The sequence below is a fragment of the Nanorana parkeri genome, unplaced genomic scaffold (genome assembly GCF_000935625.1).
Source record: "Nanorana parkeri isolate BGI_ZX_2015 unplaced genomic scaffold, ASM93562v1 scaffold772, whole genome shotgun sequence".
NCBI lineage: Eukaryota > Metazoa > Chordata > Amphibia > Anura > Dicroglossidae > Nanorana > Nanorana parkeri.
This window is the reverse complement of record NW_017307040.1, coordinates 228,188-253,602: the sequence shown is the minus strand read 5'-3', so window position 1 is coordinate 253,602 and position 25,415 is coordinate 228,188. Positions and strand designations below refer to the sequence as shown.

At 44.1% G+C, this 25,415-nt stretch overlaps 1 protein-coding gene across 3 annotated transcripts in view; it reads right to left on the bottom strand.

Moving 5' to 3' along the window:
• CACNA1H (calcium voltage-gated channel subunit alpha1 H) overlaps positions 1-25,415 on the bottom strand; it is a 196,511-nt gene that overhangs the window by 74,887 nt on the left and 96,209 nt on the right. For all 3 annotated transcript variants that reach the window (XM_018564684.1, XM_018564686.1, XM_018564685.1), the window contains exons 9-17: positions 19,964-20,115; positions 14,124-14,309; positions 13,789-13,906; positions 10,928-11,083; positions 6,767-6,857; positions 4,218-4,426; positions 2,779-3,213; positions 1,420-1,520; positions 123-246 (exon numbers count right to left, since the gene is read on the bottom strand). In XM_018564684.1, the coding sequence (XP_018420186.1) occupies positions 123-246; positions 1,420-1,520; positions 2,779-3,213; positions 4,218-4,426; positions 6,767-6,857; positions 10,928-11,083; positions 13,789-13,906; positions 14,124-14,309; positions 19,964-20,115 (1,572 nt within the window). The remainder of the gene's footprint in view (positions 1-122; positions 247-1,419; positions 1,521-2,778; positions 3,214-4,217; positions 4,427-6,766; positions 6,858-10,927; positions 11,084-13,788; positions 13,907-14,123; positions 14,310-19,963; positions 20,116-25,415) is intronic.

The window sequence follows — 25,415 nt, the reverse complement described above, 5'->3', positions numbered from 1 at the left end:
GTATTGTATCCATGTTCTTGGACTGTATTATTAAGTTTCAACTCAGCACTGCTATTATCACATATACCTCTGAGGTTGTCATGTAACAGCAACATAATATTTATGGGTTATAGTGTACCCACCAGGCTGGTTGACTCGATGTCAGGCCGCTCCAGGGCTATGGTGATGCAGTTCAGGAAGATGAAAACAAGAACCACGTGGTCAAACATCTTGTGGGCAATGACCTTTTGGCACATCGCACGGAACCTAAGCAAAGAGACATAAATGTGAACTGGGGCTTATATTTATTCTTGAGCATGGTGGTGGAGGTGGTCAGTTACATACATGGCAGCAGGGCACTTGTTATAGAAGACAAAAATTGAGGCAATGGGTGTTTAAGAAAGACAGAACACCAACCAGGGTAGTACATATACAAATAGAAGAAAAAGTCGCTACTAACATGTTCTCTCTGTGTTGCTGCTGACTGAGGTGCAGGCATTGGATGCAGTAAATCAATCCCACCAATGGGATTATAGGTGTTGCGCAAGAGAGCAGAAGAAGCAAGAGTAACATAGTGGAGATAGATGATGGTAATGTATAAGGCGATCATGTTGGTCATTGTTTTTTAAATGTCAAAAAATAGTAATGACTTGGGCTCCCTGAGCTGCCCCTATGTTATAAATAGAGAGAGAGAGCTTGCACTGTCCTCAAATTTTGGCAAAAAAGGGGAGAACTCTGCAAACTTTCAGCATGTTGGTGAAATGCATTTGAGTCAATGGAGAAGGTGAATTTGTAAAACATGGTGGCAGAAGGCAATGTTGCAAAATAGGGCAGATAACCAGAAAGTAGAAGGTAGAGGAGGACTGGAAACCTTTGGCCTTGGGGAAGGGGGGCAAATGGGAGGGACATATTTCTAAGGGCCAAAGAAAGTGTGCCATGGTGCCTCATTGCTTGGTGGTCATGGTACAAGGTAGGTGTTCCTAAAGGACATGATTTATTGTGACACATCTTTTCACATCTTCCAGCATCAGTTTCTTTTGCGTCTCTTGGAATTCAATCACATGACATCTCTACAAAGGAAACCAATGCCAGAAGACTTCCCTTAGCCAGATGCTGTGACTGCAGGTCTGAATGGGAAGCAGTTAGCTATATAATGTTGAGTATGTGTCTGATTGCAAGTCCCGCTTTTATGTCCGAATGACAAAGAATCTCCACTATGGGCCACCAGCCCAACAAATATTTTATTACTGGCCTAAGGGACCAATGCCCCCCTACCCCTCAGCCCAGACCCCCCTGGAAGAAGGTGCTTGGTTACGTACATATTGGTTATGCTAGCTATACTGTCTGTGCCGGTGTATACTGTATAGCAGCTGGGACTGTACATGTTCTAACATGTTTTATTGCAGCTGATCTGTGAAATCAATAAATAAGAGTTCTTACTGGTTTTGAGGCGAAAATATGTAGAGAGACCAGTCTTCATGGGTCTTGCACCATTTGGGTTTGTAAGGCTCCAAGATCTTACGGAGACGGAAACAGAAACTCTGCAATTGATGACAAAAGACCAACATTAAAATATGTTTTCATTAATACCCAAACACCCTATAGAAACTAAAACTAAAATAATGATCTGATTTTGAAATATCTCTGCCACCATACTCCAGACATACAGCCACAAACCTTAATAGACCCACCAGAAGCCCACAGTGAGGAGTAACTGAACCCTGACTGGAAAAGAAGTAAAGAGTCCTAAATGTCACCCACTATATACTCCGTGTAGAAGAGTCCACTGGTTTTAAAGATGTCTTCATTTAATTAAGTTGTATTAATTGAAAGTATTTTCCACTGCCTGACCTGTCCAAGGCCAATGTAGTGTTTATCCTACACAGCATTCCTAAGTTCCTATACATGTGTTTGCTAATATATCTGCCCAGTCCATACTGTAAAATGAAGACAAGGACCAGGCAGGCTGGACATCAAACTCAGAGCTGTCCTCTGCCCAGAGTATGTGCACAATATGCAAAAACAATGCCAGGCCATAAGTAAAACGACCATGGCAAACTTACTTTTATACATGACTAAGCTTGGGTGGCCATTAAAATGCACCCCCCCAAAACACATGAACAAATGTGCACGTATAGGCCTAAAAGGGCATCAAATGCAAAGCTGGTATCCTCTTTTTATCTAAATCCGTCAGCTGCCTTAGAAAAACCAAACAACATTCATCTGGCTTTTAACAACCTTTCCCTCCTCCTTGTTTTAATACTCCGAACGGTTCCCAAGCTGGCATAAAATACCATTTTAATTCTCATTTAGCACAGACGACAGTGAGAAAAGCTGGATATGAACCATGGGAAACTTCGGATGAACAGAAGACTGTATGAAAAGACTGAGCAAATGCAATGGAGAGCTCGGCTCTCGTTATTGCAATGTTGCGATTAATTAGTAAAATGTGATAGAACTAGAGGTATAAAACTTAATTGCCCTGCTTTTCCTGTAACTGAAAAATCAATGAGTATTAATTAGTTGCTGGGATACTGCAGCTGTAAGTACACTATGGAAAGATTAAGACAATGACTGTATATGGCTCTATGTCTTCCTCCTCCCAGACGGATCATTTACGAAGCCATAATTAAATACTCCAAGCTTAGTCGGGACAATGTGACTGCCTTCTCCTGGGAGCTAGGATCAACTTCTATTGTTTCATGAAATTGAGACAGCAACGTGTGAGAGACCAGAAGACAACAGGATTAAGATACGGGAGGTCTCAATGTTGCTTTGGAACGAGGGAAATTAACTCACATCCTCTATGTCATCCTCATAGTCAATGGGGTCCTCTTTGTGCTTCTCCACTCTGACGAACAGGTCGCTGGGCACGTGCACCATTTTGCCGTTGCAGTCTTGGTAGTCCCCAGGCACCATGGCCAGAGGGTTGACGCTGAGTGAGTGGCGCAAGGTGGGCACTTGAAGAAGTTCAGGGATGTCAAAGGAGCCTCGGGTGTCGAGAGATCCTGCCCGGCGGTGGAGGGATATCCTGGGGACGGAAGTGGTCTTGCAGTCGTCGGAGTCGTCATCTGTGCTGCCCTTCCCTTCTCCAGAGAGTAAAGACTCCCTCTCCCCAGACTGGTTCCTTTTCTTGATGCTCGGGGCCCGGCCTAGACTGTTCCAGCTAGAACGACGGCTTCCCCAGTTGCTGTACGTGCCCCATGGGGCACAGGGGGAACTCCGGATGCTGGCCTAAAGATAGATGATATAAGGATTCACTTGCAGCACAAACAGTAATTCAACACTCTGCATTAATCAGTACATGATTTATGTACTGATAATACATGCTGAGTACATGGAGTTCAATATTCACAATTTTTTAGAAAAATATCACCTTATTTCCTCTCGTACAGCAAAACTGGACTACAGGCCAACAGCTAAATGCTCAGTTACAATACTGTACATACATATGAGTTGTCCTATCTTTGTAATTCTGTCCAGCCACTTGCGTGATTTATACATCTCTGCCAGAGAACAAAGCCAGGAGGGTGGCATCACTTTCTTTGTTAGAGTCAAGGAGCATGGTGGTGTCACCGCCCCACCCCCATCCTGCTGACTGGACAAATAAGCAGCAACATACTCAGAAGTCATCAACCCTGCTCACTTTGATCTTTCCTTCTGGCCTACACGTGTATATGCAATAGAGCCTGATTGGCTTCTAGTGCTACCCCTGCCTCTCCCAGTCTGATTGCTGCTGTGAACGGAATGACAGCAGACTGATATCAAGACAGATACCTTTGCGAAGTGTATTTAATAATACATTTAATTGCATGAAAAGAATAAACAGCTGTATCAAGACCCAACTCTAGGCTTCAGGGTTCTCCCCCCAGTCGCTGAAGCCCCCCCACTTGGCAGTCTTTTATATATTTTTTTTATACTTACCTTTTCTAAGGTCTTCAGGTTAGTCACATGATGTGCAGGGTCTTCTGATGTTCTCTAGGAGTGGTCATTCTTACATGATGCAGAGAGCGGTGCTGATGTGCAATTTTACACTGAAGTAACACTCCCTCACCTCTATTTCTACTTTGATCTAGTTTTTTTATTCCAATAAGTGGGACATGATCTGTTTAGGTGAGGCCACAGTTCCCAATTGCTTCCGGGTACTCCATCAAATGAAAGCGAGACCGCATACACTGACATTTTGGGAGATATGTCTCCCCAGTCTTTACAAAGTTGGCAGAAGAAGGTAAACTCACCAAAGACTTCTGATCACAGTTGGATGGATCGATGGATGCATTGCTTTCCCTTCTAGAATCTACAAACGTATGTACAGAGTCCATGCATGGAGAGCTCTTCGGTGTGGGCATTGGTGTAGCGGCCGTGCGCATGATAATAGGAGGCGGCATTGAACAGCGAGGGTCGAGGTGTCCATTGGGGGTCACTGCCAGTGAGTACATCTTAAGTTCTGGGGACAAAAGGATAAATGATTCACCTGAGATTATCAGTCATTCCCAACAATGCTTCTTTGGTCAAACTGCAGTTGTTAAAAGAAAAACATTTAGTAGGTAATATATATAAAAGTAAAATAAAAGCTTTACTAAGCTGCTACAGAACTATCACATGCACTGCCTGTCCAAAATAAAGTCACACACTCTAATATTTCGCTGGACCTTTTAGCTTTGATTACGGCATGCAGTCACTGCGCCATCGTTTCAATAAGCTTATGCAATGTCACAACATTTATTTCCATCCAGAACTGCATTCATTTGTCACCAAGATCTTGTAGTGATGATGGGAGAGTCGGACCACTGCGTAAAATCTTTTCTAGCACATCCCAAAGATTCTCAATGGGGGTTAAGGTCTGGGCTCTGTGGTGGCCAATCCATGTGTGGCAATGATGTCCCATGCTCCCTGAACAACTCTTTCACAATCTGAGCCCGATGAATCCTGGCATTGTCATCTTCCAATGTGCCATCAGGCAACAAAAAATCCATTGATGGCAATAACCTGGTCACCAGTATATTCAGGTCGGCAGCTGACCTCATTTATTGGATGCGTATCGTTGCTGGACCTAGACCTGTTATCCAATGGAAGGTTCTGGCCTATTTGCTTAGCTTAATCCAGGTGGTAACTTTTTTGGACAGGCAGTGCATACTGCACAGTGTGGGAAAACATCCTAAGCAAATGTATTTAAATGTTTTATTGCAAACATCTCTAAAGAAAAGCTTTTGGTCCAGTGTAAAGGAGGATACTGCATTACATTGAACTGATATCACTTAATTCAATTAACTAATTTAGTTGTAGTTAGAGCCTAAATTTAGGTGCCAGCTGAATTTGTCGCCAGTTTTTTTATGTAGAAAATACTATATGGGTATTGGTGCAATAGAACAGGTCATACTGGTTAGGTTCGGGTTTAAGTTAAATGTAAAGCCCATTTGAAGCCTCTCGACTTTTATGTCCTTTAAAGGAAAACTAGGAGGTGAGTGAAAATCACTCATCCTCATAGTTCGAGCCGACCTGTGACAATGAAACTGTCACACGTCGGCTCAATAGACCGGGAAGTGAGCGAACACATAGCGTCGCTCGCTTACTTCTCGATCCTGTCCCTGCAGAGAGCCGTGACTGTCACTCACGGCTCTCTGCAGGGATTTCCCCCTCCCCGCTCCTATCCTCCAGTGCTGACTGGAGGAACGAACGGGGGAGGGGCGGGTACAGCTGTCTCTGCCTCTAGATAGGCAGAGCCAGCTGTCAATCAAGCAGCTGGGTGGATCTCGACAGTAAAGTTGGGGTCGGTCCTGGCTGCGGCGGTTTTAGTATACCGAGAGTTGTAGCCTGCCATATACTGAGCTTTGGGTCACGGGAGGACGCAAGTTTATGTCCTCCCTTTACCCTGTGGAGAACTATGGGGAAAAACACTTACCCCATAGTTCTCCTTTAACACCATATGACTTGTGACAGATCTTTGCTTGGAAATACCTTCAAATACCTTTAGCTCTCTTTAAAAATGCTGCTTCCTGCCCTCCCATCCAGTGCTCTGTGTTGTCGGAGCTGAGTAACAGCCACACCCCTCAGCACAAGTGTCATCACACAGACATCTGCTGCAGAGAAGGGGAGGGGGCATGTCTGACCAGGCCTGTAATAGGGTGCTGATTACTGAGTGCACCAGGTCTAATTTTGATGCCTATTGGACTGTCATTTTTTAGGCTCCCTGCTCAACTGCTGTAACAAGAAATGGAGGTAAGACTAAGAAAATGGAGGTTGAAGTACAATATTTATATAATTTCTGTGACTTCAGTTGGGCTTTTAAGATTTAGTGGTAGGAGAGATTAATAGGCCAAGGGTTGGGTTTAGATTAATGTTTTTGGTTCGGGTAAATGGTTATATTTAGGGGTTTGTTTTTCAGGTGTGACAACTTTAATCACCGAAAAATTAACTAAAAGCTAATACACCCCAACCAGCTAACCCTTTGCTGTCCAGTCCAGGCGATGTGAAAACGAATTCCCAAGCCAGTATCCATTATTCTTCATAGCTTTGTATCTGCGGCCTTCTACTTTACTAGGTCATACTGACTTAAAGCAAAGCATCATGGGAGTCTGATTTTTTTTTCCCATCTTCAGACTAACTACCCCATACAGAGCGGACAGAACAGTCACACACAGCAACACAAATTCAAATCTTACCCAGTGTGCAGTCACCATAAAAATATGTTCCTCTCTTTATGAAAGCCATATCTGGGTTATTTTGCCTATTTTCCATACCGGTCACGCCTGGCAGAGTTTTTCAATATAATGATAAGTTACACTACCTGCAGCTCGGAGATCTTTCAGCTTTTCCAGGTCTTCATCGAAGTTGGCGGAGATTTTGTCCTCATCTGCTTCTGACTTTGTGGCATCCCCCTGGAGAACAGACATAAGGAAGAGTGATGGGAGGATACAGCAGATGTGACTGTTTGGCATGTGACAATGACAGCGAGGATCAGGCTTCGGCGCTGTACGCCGCTCCTACGGTTTTATCAGTGTTTCTCCGGATGAAGCATCTCTAATCTGTTTCACACAGCTCTGCTGGACCTGGATTACCTGTGTACTACGCTTCAGATAACAGCGCTGCTCACTTATCTAGGAATTATACATCTTTACTGACCATGCTGCAAAAAGCTCATTATGAGACCGTAGCGGAGAGAAACTTCCCGGGGAAAAAAAAAAAGGGGGAGGGCGATGCCAATAAGCCTAATTTATCAAAACGTCTAAAAGGAGAATTCTGGGAGTTGCAGGGTTAGCTGATGCAAAAGAGTTTTAATAGGGATCAGTGAGAAAATAAAAAATCCATGAACTGAAGGTGGTGGCATAGGAGGGAACAATGGTGTCCTGTACACCAGTACTACTTTCTAGAAATGCAGGTGGTGGCATAGGAGGGAACAATAGTGTCCTGTACAACAGTATTACTTTCTAGAAATACAGGTGGTGGCATAGGAGGGGACAATGGTGTCCTGTACACCAGTATTACTTTCTAGAAATGCAGGTGGTGGCATAGGAGGGAACAATAGTGTCCTGTACAACAGTATTACTTTCTAGAAATACAGGTGGTGGCATAGGAGGGGACAATGGTGTCCTGTACACCAGTATTACTTTCTAGAAATGCAGGTGGTGGCATAGGAGGGAACAATAGTGTCCTGTACACCAGTATTACTTTCTAGAAATGCAGGTGGTGGCATAGGAGGGAACAATGGTGTCCTGTACACCAGTATTACTTTCTAGAAATGCAGGTGGTGGCATAGGAGGGAACAATAGTGTCCTGTACGCCAGTATTACTTTCTAGAAATACAGGTGGTGGCATAGGAGGGAACAATAGTGTCCTGTACGCCAGTATTACTTTCTAGAAATGCAGGTGGTGGCATAGGAGGGAACAATCGTGTCCTGTACACCAGTATTACTTTATAGAAATGCAGGTGGTGGCGTAGGAGGGAACAATAGTGTCCTGTACACCAGTATTACTTTCTAGAAATGCAGGTGGTGGCATAGGAGGGAACAATAGTGTCCTGTACGCCAGTATTACTTTCTAGAAATGCAGGTGGTGGCATAGGAGGGAACAATCCTGTCCTGTACGCCAGTATTACTTTCTAGAAATGCAGGTGGTGGCATAGGAGGGAACAATCGTGTCCTGTACACCAGTATTACTTTCTAGAAATGCAGGTGGTGGCGTAGGAGGGAACAATAGTGTCCTGTACACCAGTATTACTTTCTAGAAATGCAGGTGGTGGCATAGGAGGGAACAATGGTCTCCTGTACACCAGTATTACTTTCTAGAAATGCAGGTGGTGGCATAGGAGGGAACAATAGTGTCCTGTACACCAGTATTACTTTCTAGAAATGCAGGTGGTGGCATAGGAGGGAACAATGGTGTCCTGTACACCAGTGCTCTTGATTTTCAGTTCCTTCAGATGAAGTGATAAGTGGGAGAGAGGCACTGCATTCTATGATTCTCCACAAGGGGACAAGATTGGCGTGGTAGGAACACCGGAATATAAACCTCTTCAGAGGAAGGGATTGGTGTGTGGGAGACACTGGAGTATAATGTCCTCCAGGAGAAGGGATTGGTGTGATAGGGACAATAGATTATAACCTCCATTGAGTAAAGGATTGGTGTGAGAAAGGCACTAAAATATAAACACCTTCAGGAGAAGAGATTTATGAGATAGCGATACTGGATTATAACCTCCATCAGGGAAGAGGTTGGTGTGATAGGAATACTGGATTATAACTTCAGTCAAAGGAAAAGATTGGTGTGATAGGGACACTGGAATATGACCTCCATCAGGGAAAAGATTGGTATGATAGGGATGCTGAATTATAATAATCTCCTGGGGAAGAGAAAGATATGAATAGTTGAATAGTTCACGCTATACAAACAGTTATGTGCTTATCTGTGGATCCCGGGGACAATTGGCTACTAGGAACGTACTTTTAAATAAGAAAAGCAGAACATATAAGGCAGAAAGAGCTGAATTAACCAGAGTTAACTTCTTCTTTTAATGGTTTTATGAATTATCTCCTGGCCGTAATCCTCTAATGAACTCATAACTATAACAAATGACTTACTACAGTCCATTACTTTATTACATCCACAGTATTACTCTATCTTTTTTGGACATTTACACTAATTTGAGAGCCTGTTAGGGTGGGAGGGGGCGGGGGGGCTACTTGGGGATTTTTGTCTTAATAATGTATGACTACCTCGCAGTCTTGTAGAAACTTCCAAAAACTGAGAAAGACTTTGATGACTAAATGACTTTTTTTTTTTTTTATTTAATTTTGAGAGCCTGTTGGGGTGGTAAGGGGCGGGGGGGCTACTTGGGGATTTTTGTCTTAATAATGTATGACTACCTCGCAGTCTTGTAGAAACTTCCAAAAACTGATTCAGGGAAGAGGTTGGTGTGATAGGAATACTGGATTATAACTTCAGTCAAAGGAAAAGATTGGTGTGATAGGGACACTGGAATATGACCTCCATCAGGGAAAAGATTGGTATGATAGGGATGCTGAATTATAATAATCTCCTGGGGAAGAGAAAGATATGAATAGTTGAATAGTTCACGCTATACAAACAGTTATGTGCTTATCTGTGGATCCCGGGGACAATTGGCTACTAGGAACGTACTTTTAAATAAGAAAAGCAGAACATATAAGGCAGAAAGAGCTGAATTAACCAGAGTTAACTTCTTCTTTTAATGGTTTTATGAATTATCTCCTGGCCGTAATCCTCTAATGAACTCATAACTATAACAAATGACTTACTACAGTCCATTACTTTATTACATCCACAGTATTACTCTATCTTTTTTGGACATTTACACTAATTTGAGAGCCTGTTAGGGTGGGAGGGGGCGGGGGGGCTACTTGGGGATTTTTGTCTTAATAATGTATGACTACCTCGCAGTCTTGTAGAAACTTCCAAAAACTGAGAAAGACTTTGATGACTAAATGACTTTTTTTTTTTTTACTTTAATTAGATGAGCAGTTGGGTGATGTTAACGAGGTGCTAAAGACAGTTAAATGCCCCTCAGCCTCTCAAGGTTATTGCAAAACTGAGATCATCACTTGGCATGTTTTTCCCAGCTAGCAGAAAAATGGGGATAGTCAGCATTTTGTGAGGGGGGTCTGGGAGGGGTGCTTGGATTTCCAGGAAACACTATCATTTTTATTATCCATTTCAGGCTCCATTTTGACACTATAATTCATGGCGCAATCAAATGTTGGCATGCCAGGCGCTCTTATCGTGTGAATGCAGATTGCTACATTAAAGTGACATGGATGGATTGTGCCCTCTTAATGTTTCCGACTTTATCTTGTAAGACATTCACAAAGTTGTGTCTTGAAGGACATATTCAGGGTGCTTTTTTCCTTCCCAGTTCCATGTTGCCCAGCCGCATATGAGATCACATGTGTGGTCCTTTTTATCATCGTTTAAAGCTGAACTCCAATCACAAAAGCATGCATAATCCAGGCTGTTACTAGCAATAACAGTTTTAGTTTTTTTTGGTGGGAGGCTCAAAAATTGCTGGAGGAATCAATCTGACTTTGACCTCAAATCTCTGCAATAGCCTGTGCCTCAATGGAGAATAAGTGCGCAGAAGGGAAAACGCCAAAGGTATTTTGAAAAATCCAGCAGTAGTCCAACGCATTTTCGAGAATCACAATACGCCCATTCATTGGGGCTTGGCAAATGGTGCAGATAAGGAATCTACACCAGACTAATATATAGTAAACCTAGAGGGTAATTTCTCTAAGATAAGATATAAAGCATCTGCTCCAGAAGCTGGTTTAGGTAATAAGGGCATTCTGGATGGACAGGGGAATGGTAGGTGGCCAATCCTTAGCTTTAAAATAAAAAAGTCCAGCTCTGTTATTTTACAGGTTCTCTTTAATAGCAGATTTTGATATATAGAGGACTGGTGTGGGTGTGTGTTTACCTCTGCCTGAAAGCCTTCCACCAGAATGGCCACCAACAGGTTGAACAGGACATAATTTCCGAATGTCATCAGAGCCACAAAATAGAGAGCTGCCCAGGAGGAGGTGGAGGCCATACCGTTGTACAGGACCATGTTCCAGTCTTCCTGGGTGAGGATCTGGGAAAATACAATCAAGACACAGTCACTTAGGATCTAACCTGACATCACTATATTGACATAGTCATTGATAGATTCGACATTCATTAAAAAAAAAGGCTGATTAATGAAAAGCAAAGCAGATATAATGGCCACCACCATACTATATCCTTTCTATAGAGCTGTTTAGCCTAATGACTGACAGTGTTACCGACAGTACAAAATATAAATTGGCAAGTGTCAATCACCCCAGCTCCAAGGTATCCTTCATTTTAGGAGTCGGCTGTCACTGACATGTACGCTTCCCCACTGGTGTTGACGTAACTGAAAATGATCTATGTGGACATTCTACTGTGAATAATGGTGAAAAGCTGTATGAGGTCAACAGGGCCAATTCCAAAATGATTCCACTTTCACTGAACAGCAGGGATAACTCTATGAGAAAGAGACCATTGACTTCAAACCAGCCCAATTATAATCCGAACAAATCCATAAACACATAACAATTCCAGAGTATCTGGTGAGAGCAGAGTTCTTCTCAATGATAGCGCATAGATAAAATTGATCAATCAAAGTTGATTTTCTCATTGCTCTGGTTTCAGCTGCTTGTAGACTTGAAAGGGCAATCTTTTCTACAGGCACAATCTGACCCTTATCAGGGTAGCTGTCTACGGAATGTTGTAGAGCACTCTTTAAACTTCACAGATTGTATCTACCACTCTTAGAAGTATATGTCAATGAAGATGGAAGGGGTAGGGATTAGAGGGGAGGAAGCCAACTTATTGTGGAGGATACGCTGTCTTACATATACAATCACTCTTTCTTCAGGGAAGAAAACCAACAGACATGTTGATCTATTCATGTATCAGTTCAAAACTTTATTTACATCTACATTGCACTGTCCACTCTCCACCTACATTTATAGGTACCATTACAATATCATTCATCCCTAGAATGGTTTTAACGTATCCAGGTCTCAGTGTAGGTAATAGTAGTTAGTCACATTTAGGACTTGTTCAGTAATACTGAAGACATTTTGTAATGAGTGTTGGTAACATAAATGCTGTAAACTTTGGGTGTCACAGGTCAGAAGCAAAGCTGATTTGCTACTCACTGTTCTACCATGTGGTTTTTCCTACTTTGCTACAGCCTGCTTTGTTCCAGGACGGGGAGGAATAGGCATCGCTGGTTGGTATAGCACCTACATGGCCAGTTCCCACCCCATCTGATAACAAACCTCACTATTTCCCTGTGCTCAGACAACACCCATTGCCTGAGCAATAGGTTCTGTTACAAGCCCAAAGTTCCAGTCAATTTTAGTGCCTATGCTCCCGCATTCCTGTTTCCCAGGTTACTGACTTCAGCTTACTTTGGCTATACTTGCTCACTGCCCACCCTGACCTTTGACTTGTCCCCATTTCTGAAACTGCTTGTTAACTTTGTACCATGTTCTTGTTCTATCCTTGCTAAGCCACCTTCTGCACAGGTGTGTCTAAGAGCTGCATCCTAATCCACTCACAAGGAATGTCCATCATTCCTAGAAGGGTGTTCTGGTGAAGATCTGTTGGCATTTGTTTAGACTCTGCAACTCAGCCGTTTTTAGGGCTCACACCGTCTACAAACATGCAGATAGCACAGAGGGTCCACTATCCAGTTTGTGTGTGACACTGAGGTATGTTGCCTCATCACATGTTCTGCCTGAGGAAGGGGATAAGGCGAGACCCCGAAACGTTGCACCAAGTGTGATATGCTGCATTTACGTCAATAAATAGACGCATTTGATTTGCATATGGAGTGCCAGTGTCCATATTTCTACCTGAGGTATGTTCCCGACACATCAGAACCAAAGTAGCCACTTGAATAGGTTGTGGAACTTCTTCAACATTGCAGAACAAGTCTGGTTGAATGTGACTTACTACTACCAGCTATATCAGTCTTGTTTTATCTCTGTGGAGAAAGTCAAATAACAAGTTTTCAGTTTTTTTTAATTCAACATTTTCTTTCCCTGTGACAGACCGGGCTTCATTTCCAGACTTGGAAGCCATCAAAGCTGCTATTTAATGAAGAAGCTAATTAGGCTTTGAACACCCACTGTGGAACTTTGGGCTGAGCTGTGCCAACAGACGCTTTAAATCTTCTTCAAAAAGATTTGGAAAAATGCGCACTCTCCAGATAACTCTACGGAACGCACAGCGAAGGGCTCGGAGGATGCAGTTACTTTGTGGTCAGTGAAGGAAACCAGCGAGCCGGTTCAGGTGCGAGATTAATAGTCACTAAACTGAACTCAATTAACTTGAGATTCTTATCTGGCCAATTATTTTTGGAAAGATTAATTAGTTTGCATTCAGATGCCATTTCTGCTATTTGCACTGAGATAATATAAAACTCGGGCAAAAACTATTTGCATCTAAATAGTCCTCCTATCATAAAGCCAATGTAATTAGAGATAAATGATTAGTTTTCTGCAGAATCACACTGCTTATGGGGCCTCCTACGCCTCTAACAGTCATGCACATGTGGAAGAAATGAAATTAAAAAAATGAAAAGCTGCCGGTGGCCACTCCTCTCCTTCTTTATATCATACCTGAGCAGGATTGTAGCGAAAAAAAAGGGTCTAGGAAACCTCCAGGCAAAAAGCTAAGTGCAAAGTTGAAATATTTAAATGTTTACAGTTTATTTTTTAAAGATCTATGCAAAGACTATCAGGTATGTTTGTATTGCATTACCTGGAAAACAGTAACAATGGCCCAAAGAAGGGAATCGAAGTTCTTGCGGTCGGTGATGGTATCTCCGCTGTCTGTCCTCACTGTGAACTTACAGCCGAAGAGATGCATGCCGAGAATGCTAGGAAGAAGGAAAAAAATAACACAATGGCGTTATCTCACCACATGCAAGGTCCCAAATGGTGAAAAGGAGTGTGAGGGACCTATCCTACTCCATTAAAACATTAAACAATTGTTTTACAGACACATTCAAGGCTATTTCTGACGACTGCACTAAAAGCCAGTTCTCGTATGGAAGCAGAGATGGAAATAATGTCATAGCAGATATGATCCAGTACCTGAAGATAAAGATGAAGAGCATGAGAAGCATGCAGAAGGTGGCCACATTGTCCATGGTCTTCATCAGGACCACCAGCTGGCGCCGCAGAGCTGGCATGAAGCGGACCAGCTTCAACACGCGAAGCAGTCGGAATGTTCTGAGCACAGACAGACCCCCATCTGACTGGCCGATGATCTCCCAAACACTGAATGATGGGAAAGCAGTATAGCGGTAAGTGTCTCCATCAATGAAACATGGTAACCTACACAAGCATTTCACTAGTCACAAGGTAACACCAGAGGACACGGTGGGCAGCATGAGATGATGCCATAACAGAAGCCTTTTGTTTGTGGACCTTTCACTTTGTAGCTGACACTTGTAGGCCGGGAAAAGTAGACACTGTGGTCACTCCTGTTTAAGGCCCAACTACAGGCCAAACTGTTGGTTTTGATAGAGCCGGGAAGGGTTAGATCCACAGTTTTTTATTGCTGTCTTTGTCTCTGTTAGTGAGATCTTCCATCACTTCTTGTAAAGGCAGAAAATGATGGAAAATATCTCCACTAACTGAGGAGGGGTTACAACATTTGACCAAGTTACATATGGTTGCATACATAGTTACATAGTAGGTGAGGTTGAACAAAGACACAGGTCCATCAGGTTCAACCTACTGTATATAGTGTGTGTGTGTGTGTGTGTGTACTGCTGGGAATTTCAATAACCCTGTATGTTTTGTGAACTGAGGAACTCATCCAAGTGTATTTTGAAGCAGTTTATGTTTCCCGCTGATACAGCTATCTGTGAAAGTGAATTCCACATTTTTACCACTCTCAAAGTAAAATATCCCTTAGGCAGTTTAACATTGTATCTCCTCCCCTCCAACTTCTTGTTGTGCCCTTCCTCGCGGTGCTTGGTTTTAGTAATGCATTCCCAATACTGCTGTCCCCATTAATGAGTTTGTAAACTGCGATCATGTCACCTCTTAAGCGTCTCTTCTCTAAGGAGAACAATCCTAATTTTTGCAGTTGTTCCTGATAACCGAGACCCTCCACCCCCCTAATTAATTTGGTTGCCCTTCTCTGTCCTTTTTATAGCTCACTGTCCTTTTTATAGCTCACGGAACAACCTCTGAAGGATTGGTGACCAGAGTTGCAGCTCGTACTGAAGTTCTTGACAAAGCTGTCTACGCCTGTCCCAGAGGCAACAATTCCCCCCATTTCTTGTCCTAGTGTCATAAGGACAGGAAGTGAGGAAGGGCTGGCAGGGTGCTGTCCATAGCTTCCTGAAAACATTACAGCACCCTGCCTAGACTCCTCTTAAGAGCATTCAGCCCTAATGAAAGTGAACGGAATCTTTGGAGGAGTCACTGTATGTCAATATCAAAATGCCTTGATGGTTGGATATCATGCCCATTCAGACTGCACTAGGTATCGCCAACATGTAAGGATGAGCCTCCATGGTTGAAAAGACTAAAAACCAATGAATGAAAGCGGTGGGCCAGGGACAGTGAGGCTCAAGAGGAAAGGTCTAGATCATGTTGGATGTCCTTCAGCCAAGAAATTAGAGAAATCAGAGTAAACTATTTCAGTACGAAAAGGAACCGGTACAACTGAGCAAGATGTAAGGTAGGGCTGAGAGTCATCATTAAACTTGACACCTAGACCTTGGCTTCCATTTGTATTTCTCTGGTACATCTACAAGCCACATTCAACTGGACCTGTTCTATAATGTTGGGGACGTTTGTCCTACCATCCAAGTGTCTTCCTCAGTTCTAATGTCCTTAATACTCATTAGCACTGTGGAAGTTACTTAGATGAGTAGTGAAACGTCTTCAATATTGCAGAACATGTCCAGCTGAATGTAACTAACTACTAGCTGTACCATGACCTGGATAAATGGGAACCTTCACAGATATTCTTCTCTGTTAGTACTCTTCTCTTGCCATTGGCTTTTCAGAACAATAAATGTCAACCACAGCTAACCTTCACAAACACTTCTATCTGACTGATCAAATAAGTATGCCTAAAGCCAAAACTCTTGTTTGTTACAATTACACTTTTACAGTTTTAGTGTGTTGTCACTCCCCCCAGTGGATTTGCCAAGGACAGTAATCAAACTAACAGGACTGCGGCATCAATCACAGCCAGATGAGGCAGACCGCATTCCTTCTGATGCAGTGCACCACAGTTGTCATTGAATGAATAAGGCCATGTCTACTTTTCCTACTACTTCTGGTAGCGCAGTCTGCTACAAAATGACAGGTCCTCTTTAACTCTTTCCAAGTTTGCCCTTTGCATTGAACCTGTATACATTAGGAACATGATAGCTGTGCATAGTGAGCACCTACATGTTTATGAACTCAATAGCATGCGATGGGGCGTAGAACAAAGTTAGTGGGCAGATATAGTACCAGTACAACTCATACCAAATCAAAAAATGTAAAGGCCAGTACTACTCAAAGCTGATATTTCAGTCTTAGGTGGGGGCCAGTCAGTCAATTATTACATTCCTGGAATAATCTGCTCTTCCCACAAGGCACGTATTATGGTGCCACGCTCCGGAAGCTGGTTGGTACAATTATCAGTTGATATCCCATTATTGGGAAGCAGAAGACACCGTTATTTTTTCTTGCCTTAGCCAAGGCAGTGGGTTGGAGCTGGGGATTCTGGTTGAGAGATGGCCCCTAAAGTCTACAAGAGATACATGAGGCCACCATGTGATTCAACTGGACAGCAAGGGCATAGTACTGAAATATCTCTTTTAGGTGGGGTTGCCTTTAGTTTTTCAAACATAATACCAATAAAAAAAAGTCACATCTGTTATAATTTCCTGTGTGTGTGCTGACTGTCTTTAAAAAGAAAACCATTCAAAGTGAACCTGTGCTTTCCTTCCTGCTTCTACCACTGTAAGGGGGACATTCTGACCACCACTGTAAGGGGGACATTCTGACCACCACTGTAGGGGGGACATTCTGACCACCACTGTAAGGGGGACATTCTGACCACCACTGTAAGGGGGACATTCTGACCACCACTGTAAGGGTGACAATCTGACCTCCACTGTAAGGGGGACATTCTAACCTCCACTGTAAGGGGGACATTCTAACCTCCACTGTAAGGGGGACATTCTGACCACCACTGTAAGGGGGGCATTCTGACCACCACTGTAAGGGGGACATTCTGACCACCACTGTAAGGGGGACATTCTGACCACCACTGTAAGGGAGACATTCTGACCACCACTGTAAGGGAGACATTATGACCACCACTGTAAGGGAGACATTATGACCACCACTGTAGGGGAGACATTATGACCTCCACAGTAAGGGGGACATTCTGACCTCCACTGTAAGGGGTACATTCTGACCTCCACTGTAAGGATGACATCCTGACCACCTCTGTAAGGGGGACATTCTGACCACCACTGTAAGGGGGACATTCTGACCACCACTGTAAGGGGGATATTTGGACCACCACTATAGGGGGGCATTCTGACCATCACTTTGCGGGTGGCAATCTGACAACCACTGTATGGGGAGCCCTCTGACCACCATTGTGAAGGTGGCATTCTTTCTGCTGGCCACCAATGTAAGTTTCCCACCAACCCCCAATAAATTGTTTTAGCTGTGGTTTCTCAAGACCTGAAAATTATTTCTGGGGTTCCTCTGCAGTAAAAAGGTTGCGATAGGCTGATATAAGGACCATTTACAACAGTCATAGAAAAAGAGCTACCGTCTAACTATCCATGATTATCTAGAACATGGATTAACCAACGCACAAAAAAGAAAAAAAAAATAGTCAATAAAAACCTGACAGAGGTAACCCTCCCCATACTCTATCCAAAATGTAAAAAAAGTTCTAGGTAGAGATAGATTTTAAAGCGAAAAGATCAGGCACAGCATCGCTAGAAGAAGGAGAGGCCAACAATGGCAGTCTACACAGTTCACTCCTTTAATTTGTTTTCCATTATCGAGAGGAGTGAGGAAACCTCAAAGGTTAAGCAGCCATGTAGACTCTTCCCTCCCTCTCTCCCTGACCTCACGGCTTTGGTCACACATGGCCACCTGGCTGACAGCGGCTCTAAGAAAGACACATTGATTCCCCCCAAAAAACCCAAAGACAATTTCTCTTCTCTGCGGAACTCCCGGAATTTTACTTTAACTTACAACAAGCAAATCAATTTCGCAAGCCAATTTCTTTCAAAGTTCTACTTAATGAAATAATCTGTGAATAGCCATCTGGTTCAGGTTCAGTCATCGTCAGCCGAGGCCGCCTGGCCTGATTCTCTCCATTATCTGCCTGAATGAGACATAACAATATTATATCATGTCATTTGTGGTCGCCGTACACCGCGGGTCAGATAGGCCAAGCGTGGAGAAGGCATGTCACTCTGATACAGTCATTTAGGTATATACCGTTGCTGTTATTAGTTCAGTATTAGGTATACATTGCTCTATTATCTGATCTGTAGCACTAAAAAGCTGAGGAACATGCTTATAAGATAACTTGCTTCGGGTGATGCGTCTTGGGAAATTTCCTCAGAACCCGCATGGAGGACCTCAGCTATGAGGAAAGATTAGCTGAACTCAATTCATTTTCCCTTGAGAAGAGGCGATTAAAGCTGCCCATATGATTAGGGACCTATTTATAAACAATTTGCAAAGCCATTTGCCCTGCGAATCTCTGTGAATGTTTGTTCTGTGCACAAAACGAAGGTTCCTAGTATGTTTTCTTTATAAATCCCATGTCATTTCAAATTAGATTGTAAGCTCTCATGGACAGGGCCCTCCTAGCCATCTTTTTTTGAATTGCATTGTAGCTGTAATGTCTTTCTTATAATGTACAGCATTAGACTAACTGTTGGCGCTATATAAATCCTAGATAATAATAATGATAATAATAAAAAAATTAGAATAATAAAATTAGAATAGATATATAATAATAATAATAAATATAATAATAATAACAAAAAAATAATAAAAATAAAATAATATTCATAACAAAATTCTATCAATAATAATAATAATAATTTCATCATGCAATACCACATTATGGCCACTAGATGGGGCTGAGTAAGATAGGATATAAATACTCTTTTCCTATGCTCTTCATCGCCATCTAGTGGCCATAATGTGGTATTTTACCTACCGTACATTCAAATGGGAAAGGAAGCGCACTAAGAATGTTGATTTCGGGCTCCATTTGCACAGAACAAACGTTCACAGAGGGTCAGAATCCTAACAGAGGGTGGCTATTCACCCTGTCAATTGTTTATAAATACACCCCAAACAGATATCTTTTGTTCAGCCTAAGAAATGTAACAGATTTTTTCATCCACGCTAAGCAGCATGGATGGATGGATGGATTTTCCTTGCCAGCACCGTCTGCTATCAGAATTCTGCAACCTGACTATTGCTGATTGGCTGCAGTCACTGTTCGAATGTCAATTTTAGGGCTGGCTCCTTCAACAGGTTAATCGGCCACTAGATGAAGCTGAGAAATACATTTTTATTTATTTATTATAAAACTAATAATAATGCTTCTGTCCTATGCTCTTTGGCTTCATCTAGTGGCCATAACACGGTATTACATCACAATACATTCAACCTGAAAAGAAAATATATTAAGAACGTCCATTTTTGCCATTATTCCCTCAAAGTGAACGTTCACAGATTTTTGCAGGCCCTGAAAATTGTTAATAACTAGACTCCATAATCTCCATATTTGACAAATGTATCTCTATATGGCACACCAGGATGGCTGTGACAGCTCACGGAGGACCACCAGTCCCAGCAGGACTGACCAGGGACAGATATTTCCTCACACACAGTTTGAACTTCACACCACAATACCAATCAGTCACCTTATGACAACGATGATGCCGTCAAAGATGTTATATGGATTCTTGATGTAGCCGAAGAGTCCGAAGGCCAGAAGCTTGAGGAGCATTTCCAGGGCGAACATGCTGGTGAAGACGATGTTGCTGATCTCCAGGGCGTTGGTCAGCTCCTCCGGCTGGAACAACATCAATGGAGGAATGAAACAAAGCATTGTGTATACAGATACCATGAAACTTTATTAGTGCAGGAGACTGCGGGGCCGGGGGAGACATAGAACAGGGGTAAGGAGGTCGGGGTGATATGGAGGCTAGGGTAAAATGGAGCTGGGGATACAATGGAGGCCAGAGTAACCTTAGTGTGGTGATAAATAGGAGGCCTGTGTAAAATGGAGGCACAGGTAAACTGAAGGGCAGTATACAATGAAGAGAAACTAAAGACCAATATAAAATGTAGGAGCGCATACAAAAAGGACAAACTAATGATGAGAAAATGAAGGTTTGGACAACACAGTAGAAAATCCAGCATAGAATATAGGAAGATATGAAGTGACTGGGCAGTACAGGAGAAGCAAAAGACTAATCAGTTCAGCCCTCTGCTCTCTTCTTCTGTCAGCCTCTTCCCTATCAGCGCATGTGCACTCAGCACACCTGATTGGCTTCTGGTGCTCCCCCTCCTAGTCTGTGCTGCACAACAATCACAGGAGGCTCATACAAAGTCAGTTACATCATCTAATTTCATCTGTTGAATGATTTATTCATGCATTTGTTTCCGCTCGGAGTTGCACTTTAAGGCGCCCGTCCCCGGAACTCACTAATAGGATAATGGTCGACTTATGTGCTGTCACCAGCCGGCTGAACTAAATGCATTTTTTCTGACCTTGATGGCCGGCGATGGAGCGCGGTTTAACTATCGCTGTCCGCAAACTAATGTGTAGAGTGTAATGTCGCTGTCGCCTGAGAATTGAGCCAGTAATGAAGCATGCACTTTGCATACGCTCAGCCCGTTTCTGTATCTCCGAGCCTGGCAGGGAAAGAGAGAGGGGGGGGGGAAGAGAGAGAGAGGGGGGAGAGAGAGAGGGGGGAGAGAGGGGGAGAGAGAGGGATGAAAGAAGAAAACATAGAGAGAGAGAGATAGAGAAAAGAAGAGAGAGAGAGAGAGAGGAGTTTCCTGGTGTTCGGGATCAGCTGGCCCATTTCGTCTTGTGACGTGTCGTCTATGAAGGAGTGAAGTCACGATTTGGGAGAGGACACAGCGGGTGGTACAACAATGAACAGAACATACATTTAGGATACAAATTATCACCATTTTATTGTACACGTCTTAAAATTGCATAAGCATAAAGATCTCATATTGTCCAGATGAGGAGCCCCCAAAAAGAGGTAGAAACACCCGATTCCTAACTACAGTATCAACATTTACTTATTACAATCAGTATACAGTATATACTCCATTATGTATAGTATAATTATGGGGTGTCCATGAGGTTCCCAATGCGTTTCACCCTCATGGGCTTCATCAGGGGCTGGATGGGTTGACAAACTTGAGATATTGTTTAAAAACTACAAGAAGAACAAAGAAAACAAATACAGAGAAAATACATCAATATTGCTGTGTCAAAAATAACAATTTTGACCAACATATTTGCTTACGCAGCAAAAGTTTTGGGTCGCAGTGCGTTGCTATGTATCTAATACCCGAAGTGTCCAGGGACAGGCGCTGAGGCCTGGTGCAGACCTGAGCGATACGGGACACCTGCCGCCCAAAAAATACTTTTGTCACGCTGATCAGCGCATGTTCCATATAGAGTTCAATGGAATCAGCGTTTTTTTGGCCGTTCCTAATTGTGTTTCAGTGCTGAAAGGAGATTACAAACTCCCAAAAACGCCCTTTCAAAAATCGTGCGGGAAACCGCGCTAAAACGCTGCCGCCCTGGTTTGAATGGGGCCTAAGGGACACAGACAGCAATATAGACCTCAGTACAAACAAAGAGAGGCTCTAGGGGAGGGCAAACTCCGGCCCCCCAGCTGTGGTGAAGCTACAAACCCATCATGCCTCTGTCTCTGGGAGTCATACCTGTGGCTCTCAGAGTCTTGCAATGCCTCATGGGATTTGTAGTTCCACAACAGCTGGAAGGCCGGAGTTTCCCACCACAGACATCCCAACCTGCAAAAACTAATTTCAGGCAGCGGGAGACTCTCGGGACGTCCGGGAGAGTTGAGATGTCTGCCCCCCCCAAAAAAGAGCCGACGCTCCGCCAATGAAATCCGCTGAAACGCGTCGCTCTGCTCAGCCCGTCTTTTAATTAACGGCGTCTCTTGGCGGAGTCGATAAGGCTTTAATTTGAAGCTCCTGATAACCCGCGTCTCCCCCCCTCCCCCGCCGTTTAATAATCAAGCGGCATTCCTTAAAGTAACTTTCCACCTGACTTCAAAGTGACAGGAAAGTCATCGGGAAGAAAGATGGCGAGCGATAGAAATTGGATTGCGCCTGGAGATTTAGGGGAGGGGGGGCGGCGCGGCTCCCCGTGCGTTCTTCGTGTTTTCACGCCGTGTAAATCGCTGTTGGTTTTAGCAAAACCTTTTTTTATTGACAATCCGATCCGGTGAGGCAGCGAGCCGTAAATAGCGGGAAATATATTGGCGGCCGACCCGCCTGGAGGAAGATACGGCTGCGTCACGCCGCTCTGAGCGCCTTCCACTGATACAATAGTTACCTTTAGAGGAGCTTATCTTCACCGGCTCCCTTCGGTGCTGCTCACAGCAGGCTGGTTGTTGAATGCTGAGCAGATCTGAGCAGGCCGGGATGTCGACTGTAAGGGATTGTTTACACTCGTGCGTGCGTTAATGTATGCGTTTTTGTGCATTTGCTTCAGATTTCTACCTTTTATACACCAAAATATCCACCTGCATCATTTTCACCAGCGTGGTATGACGCAAAGCCCTGCAGCTTCAAGTCTCTGATCATCTTCTGTTACATACTGCAGTCTCTGACCATTTATTGTAACAAGCAAGCAGTCTTGGACCATCTCTTGTAGCATACCCACAGTCTGAGACCATGCCTGGTTACATGCTGCAGTCTCTGACCATCTCCTGTTGCATACCTGCAGTATCTGACTATCTTTTGTAACATGCTGAAATCTCTGACCATCTTCTGTAACAAGCCAGCAGTCTCTGACCATCTGATGTAACATGCTGCAGTCTCTGACTATCTCCTGTAACATGCTGCAGTCTCTAACCATCTATCGTTACACGCCTGCCGTCCTGAGCAGGCTCTGACCATCTCCTGTAACATGCCCCAAGTCTTTCGCCATCTCCTGTTACAAGCATGCAGTCTCTGCACTTTCTGCAGCATGTCTGCAGTCTCTGACCATCCTCTGTTACGAGCATGCAGTCTCTGACCATCTTCTGTTACGAGCATGCAGTCTGTGACCACCTGTGGGGTCCTGGGTGTAGACCAATGTGCTGTTAAAAACATTAAAGCTTAGGCTTACACCAGAGGTAGCCAAACTCTGGCCCTCAAGCTGTGGTAAAACTACAAATCCCATGAGGCATCTCTCTCCGGGAGTCATGTCTGTGACTGTTAGAGACTTGCAATGCCTCATGGGATTTGTAGTTCCACCACAGCTGGAGGGCCGGAGTTTGGCTGCCCCTGGCTTACGCACTCGATCTCTTGACTGTAGAGCTGCATTCTTAGAGTAACATCTCCCGTAACATGTCCCCGTCTTTATGTGTGGCCCTTTGGTGGGCACATTTTAGGGCCCTATATCTAGTAAGTCGCACTGTTTCTGTATAATGCCCTGCACACTTGTACAGTCAATGAAAGGTCCGCACTTTAAGAGCTGAGCTGCCATTTTGTGGCCCAGGTGGTCCTCGGGATGATGAGAATGAATCCAGGTCAGGAGCAGTTTCTGGCTCGCTGAGCGCCTCTCACATGTGAAGAGAAGCCGCGCATTTTTTACATGAAGACCAGATGGATTAATGACGCTAATGGCCGCCCGGCCTCACATCTGTGCACACAAACAGGCCGCCCCGCCCGTGTAAAAATAGAACTCAAAGCAAATGTTCCCTGCACAGTGCCGTATACTGCTTAACCCCTAAAACAGCTCCGTTCACCCCTGGGGCCTATTAATAAGTTATCCCCCCCCCCACCTCCGTTGTCGTGATATTGACCAGAATGTGCCCAAGGCAACGAAAACCCTTCGAGAACGCACAACGTGTCACCTCACAACTCTGCCAAAACTTTGCACGGCGACATTTCTGTCCCGGCCCCGCCGCCACCTTCCTCAATCAGACATAATCACCTTGTTGGAGGTTTGATTGAGGGCAGGCTCGCTTAAAATGCACTGTGGGCGTACGAAGCGCGGGAAAACGCTCAGCGCGGGGGCCCCGCTAAATCTCTCCTCGTCTCTAAAAATTCTTCTTTGAGGAACAATATTAATTTCCATACATCAGCATATATGAATGTAAACTATCTGTTTATGAGATTTCCTTTTATCAGAGAGGCATGCAGGAAAACTGCCGGGGATTTTTTTAAGGAGCGCATTAGCATTAGATAACGACGCGCGGTTGTTCAGCTCAGTCATTCCAATTAAAAGCCGGGAGAGCACATTATAATGTTAGTGCTGTGTGGTGGGCGGGCACGGGTCAAAGTGTACCTGTTGTTTGGGATAAAGTTATCTGTGGAACCTGTGGGTCCCTCAAGAGGTTGCTTGGAGTTCCTATCAGTGGTGGGTTCATCTCCTGCCTGCACTGACCACCCATGCAGGTCTGTAGCTACCATGGGGCGAGTGAGGCACTCGCCTCAGGCGCAGCTGAGAGGGGGCGCAGGCAGGGACGGCCTGGCTGTGGCCTCTCGCATCTGTTGCCATGGACAAACACAGGGAGCCTATGGCAACAGGGGCGCCAGGCGGCCAACACAGCCGCGGCTATGCAGGGAAAAGAGAAGCATCACAGGCTCCAGCTTCTCCTCGGATCCCTGCTGCTCTCCCCGAACCTGTATGGGCAGAGGACTCTGCACCCATGTAAGGGGGCAATTCTTCATTATCCACATACATAAGGGGGCACTTCTCCAATGATTACCAAGCTACTGGTTAAAGTTATACACTGCCTGGCCCAAAAAACAGAAGTCATCACCAAGCTACTGGTTAATGTTATATGCTGCCTGGCCCCCCAAAAAAGTAATCGCCTGGATTTTGGGAAGTTTTATGATCTGAGGTTGCTTTGGTTGGTCAGGTCTAGGCTCAGCAACATTATGTCTTCAAAAAATTAGGTCAGCTGTCTACCTGAATATACTGAGCCTGCACAGACAACTATGGAGCTGTATCCTAACTCAGGAGATGATCAGAGGTGGTCCCATAGAAGTCTATTGGGCTGTAAAGGTCGTTGGATTGATGTCTGTATCTAAGGGGGGGGGGGGGGGGGGGGTGGGGGCGGGGGAGGGGGAGGAATGGAGGTGTGGGGTGAGGAATGGAGGTGT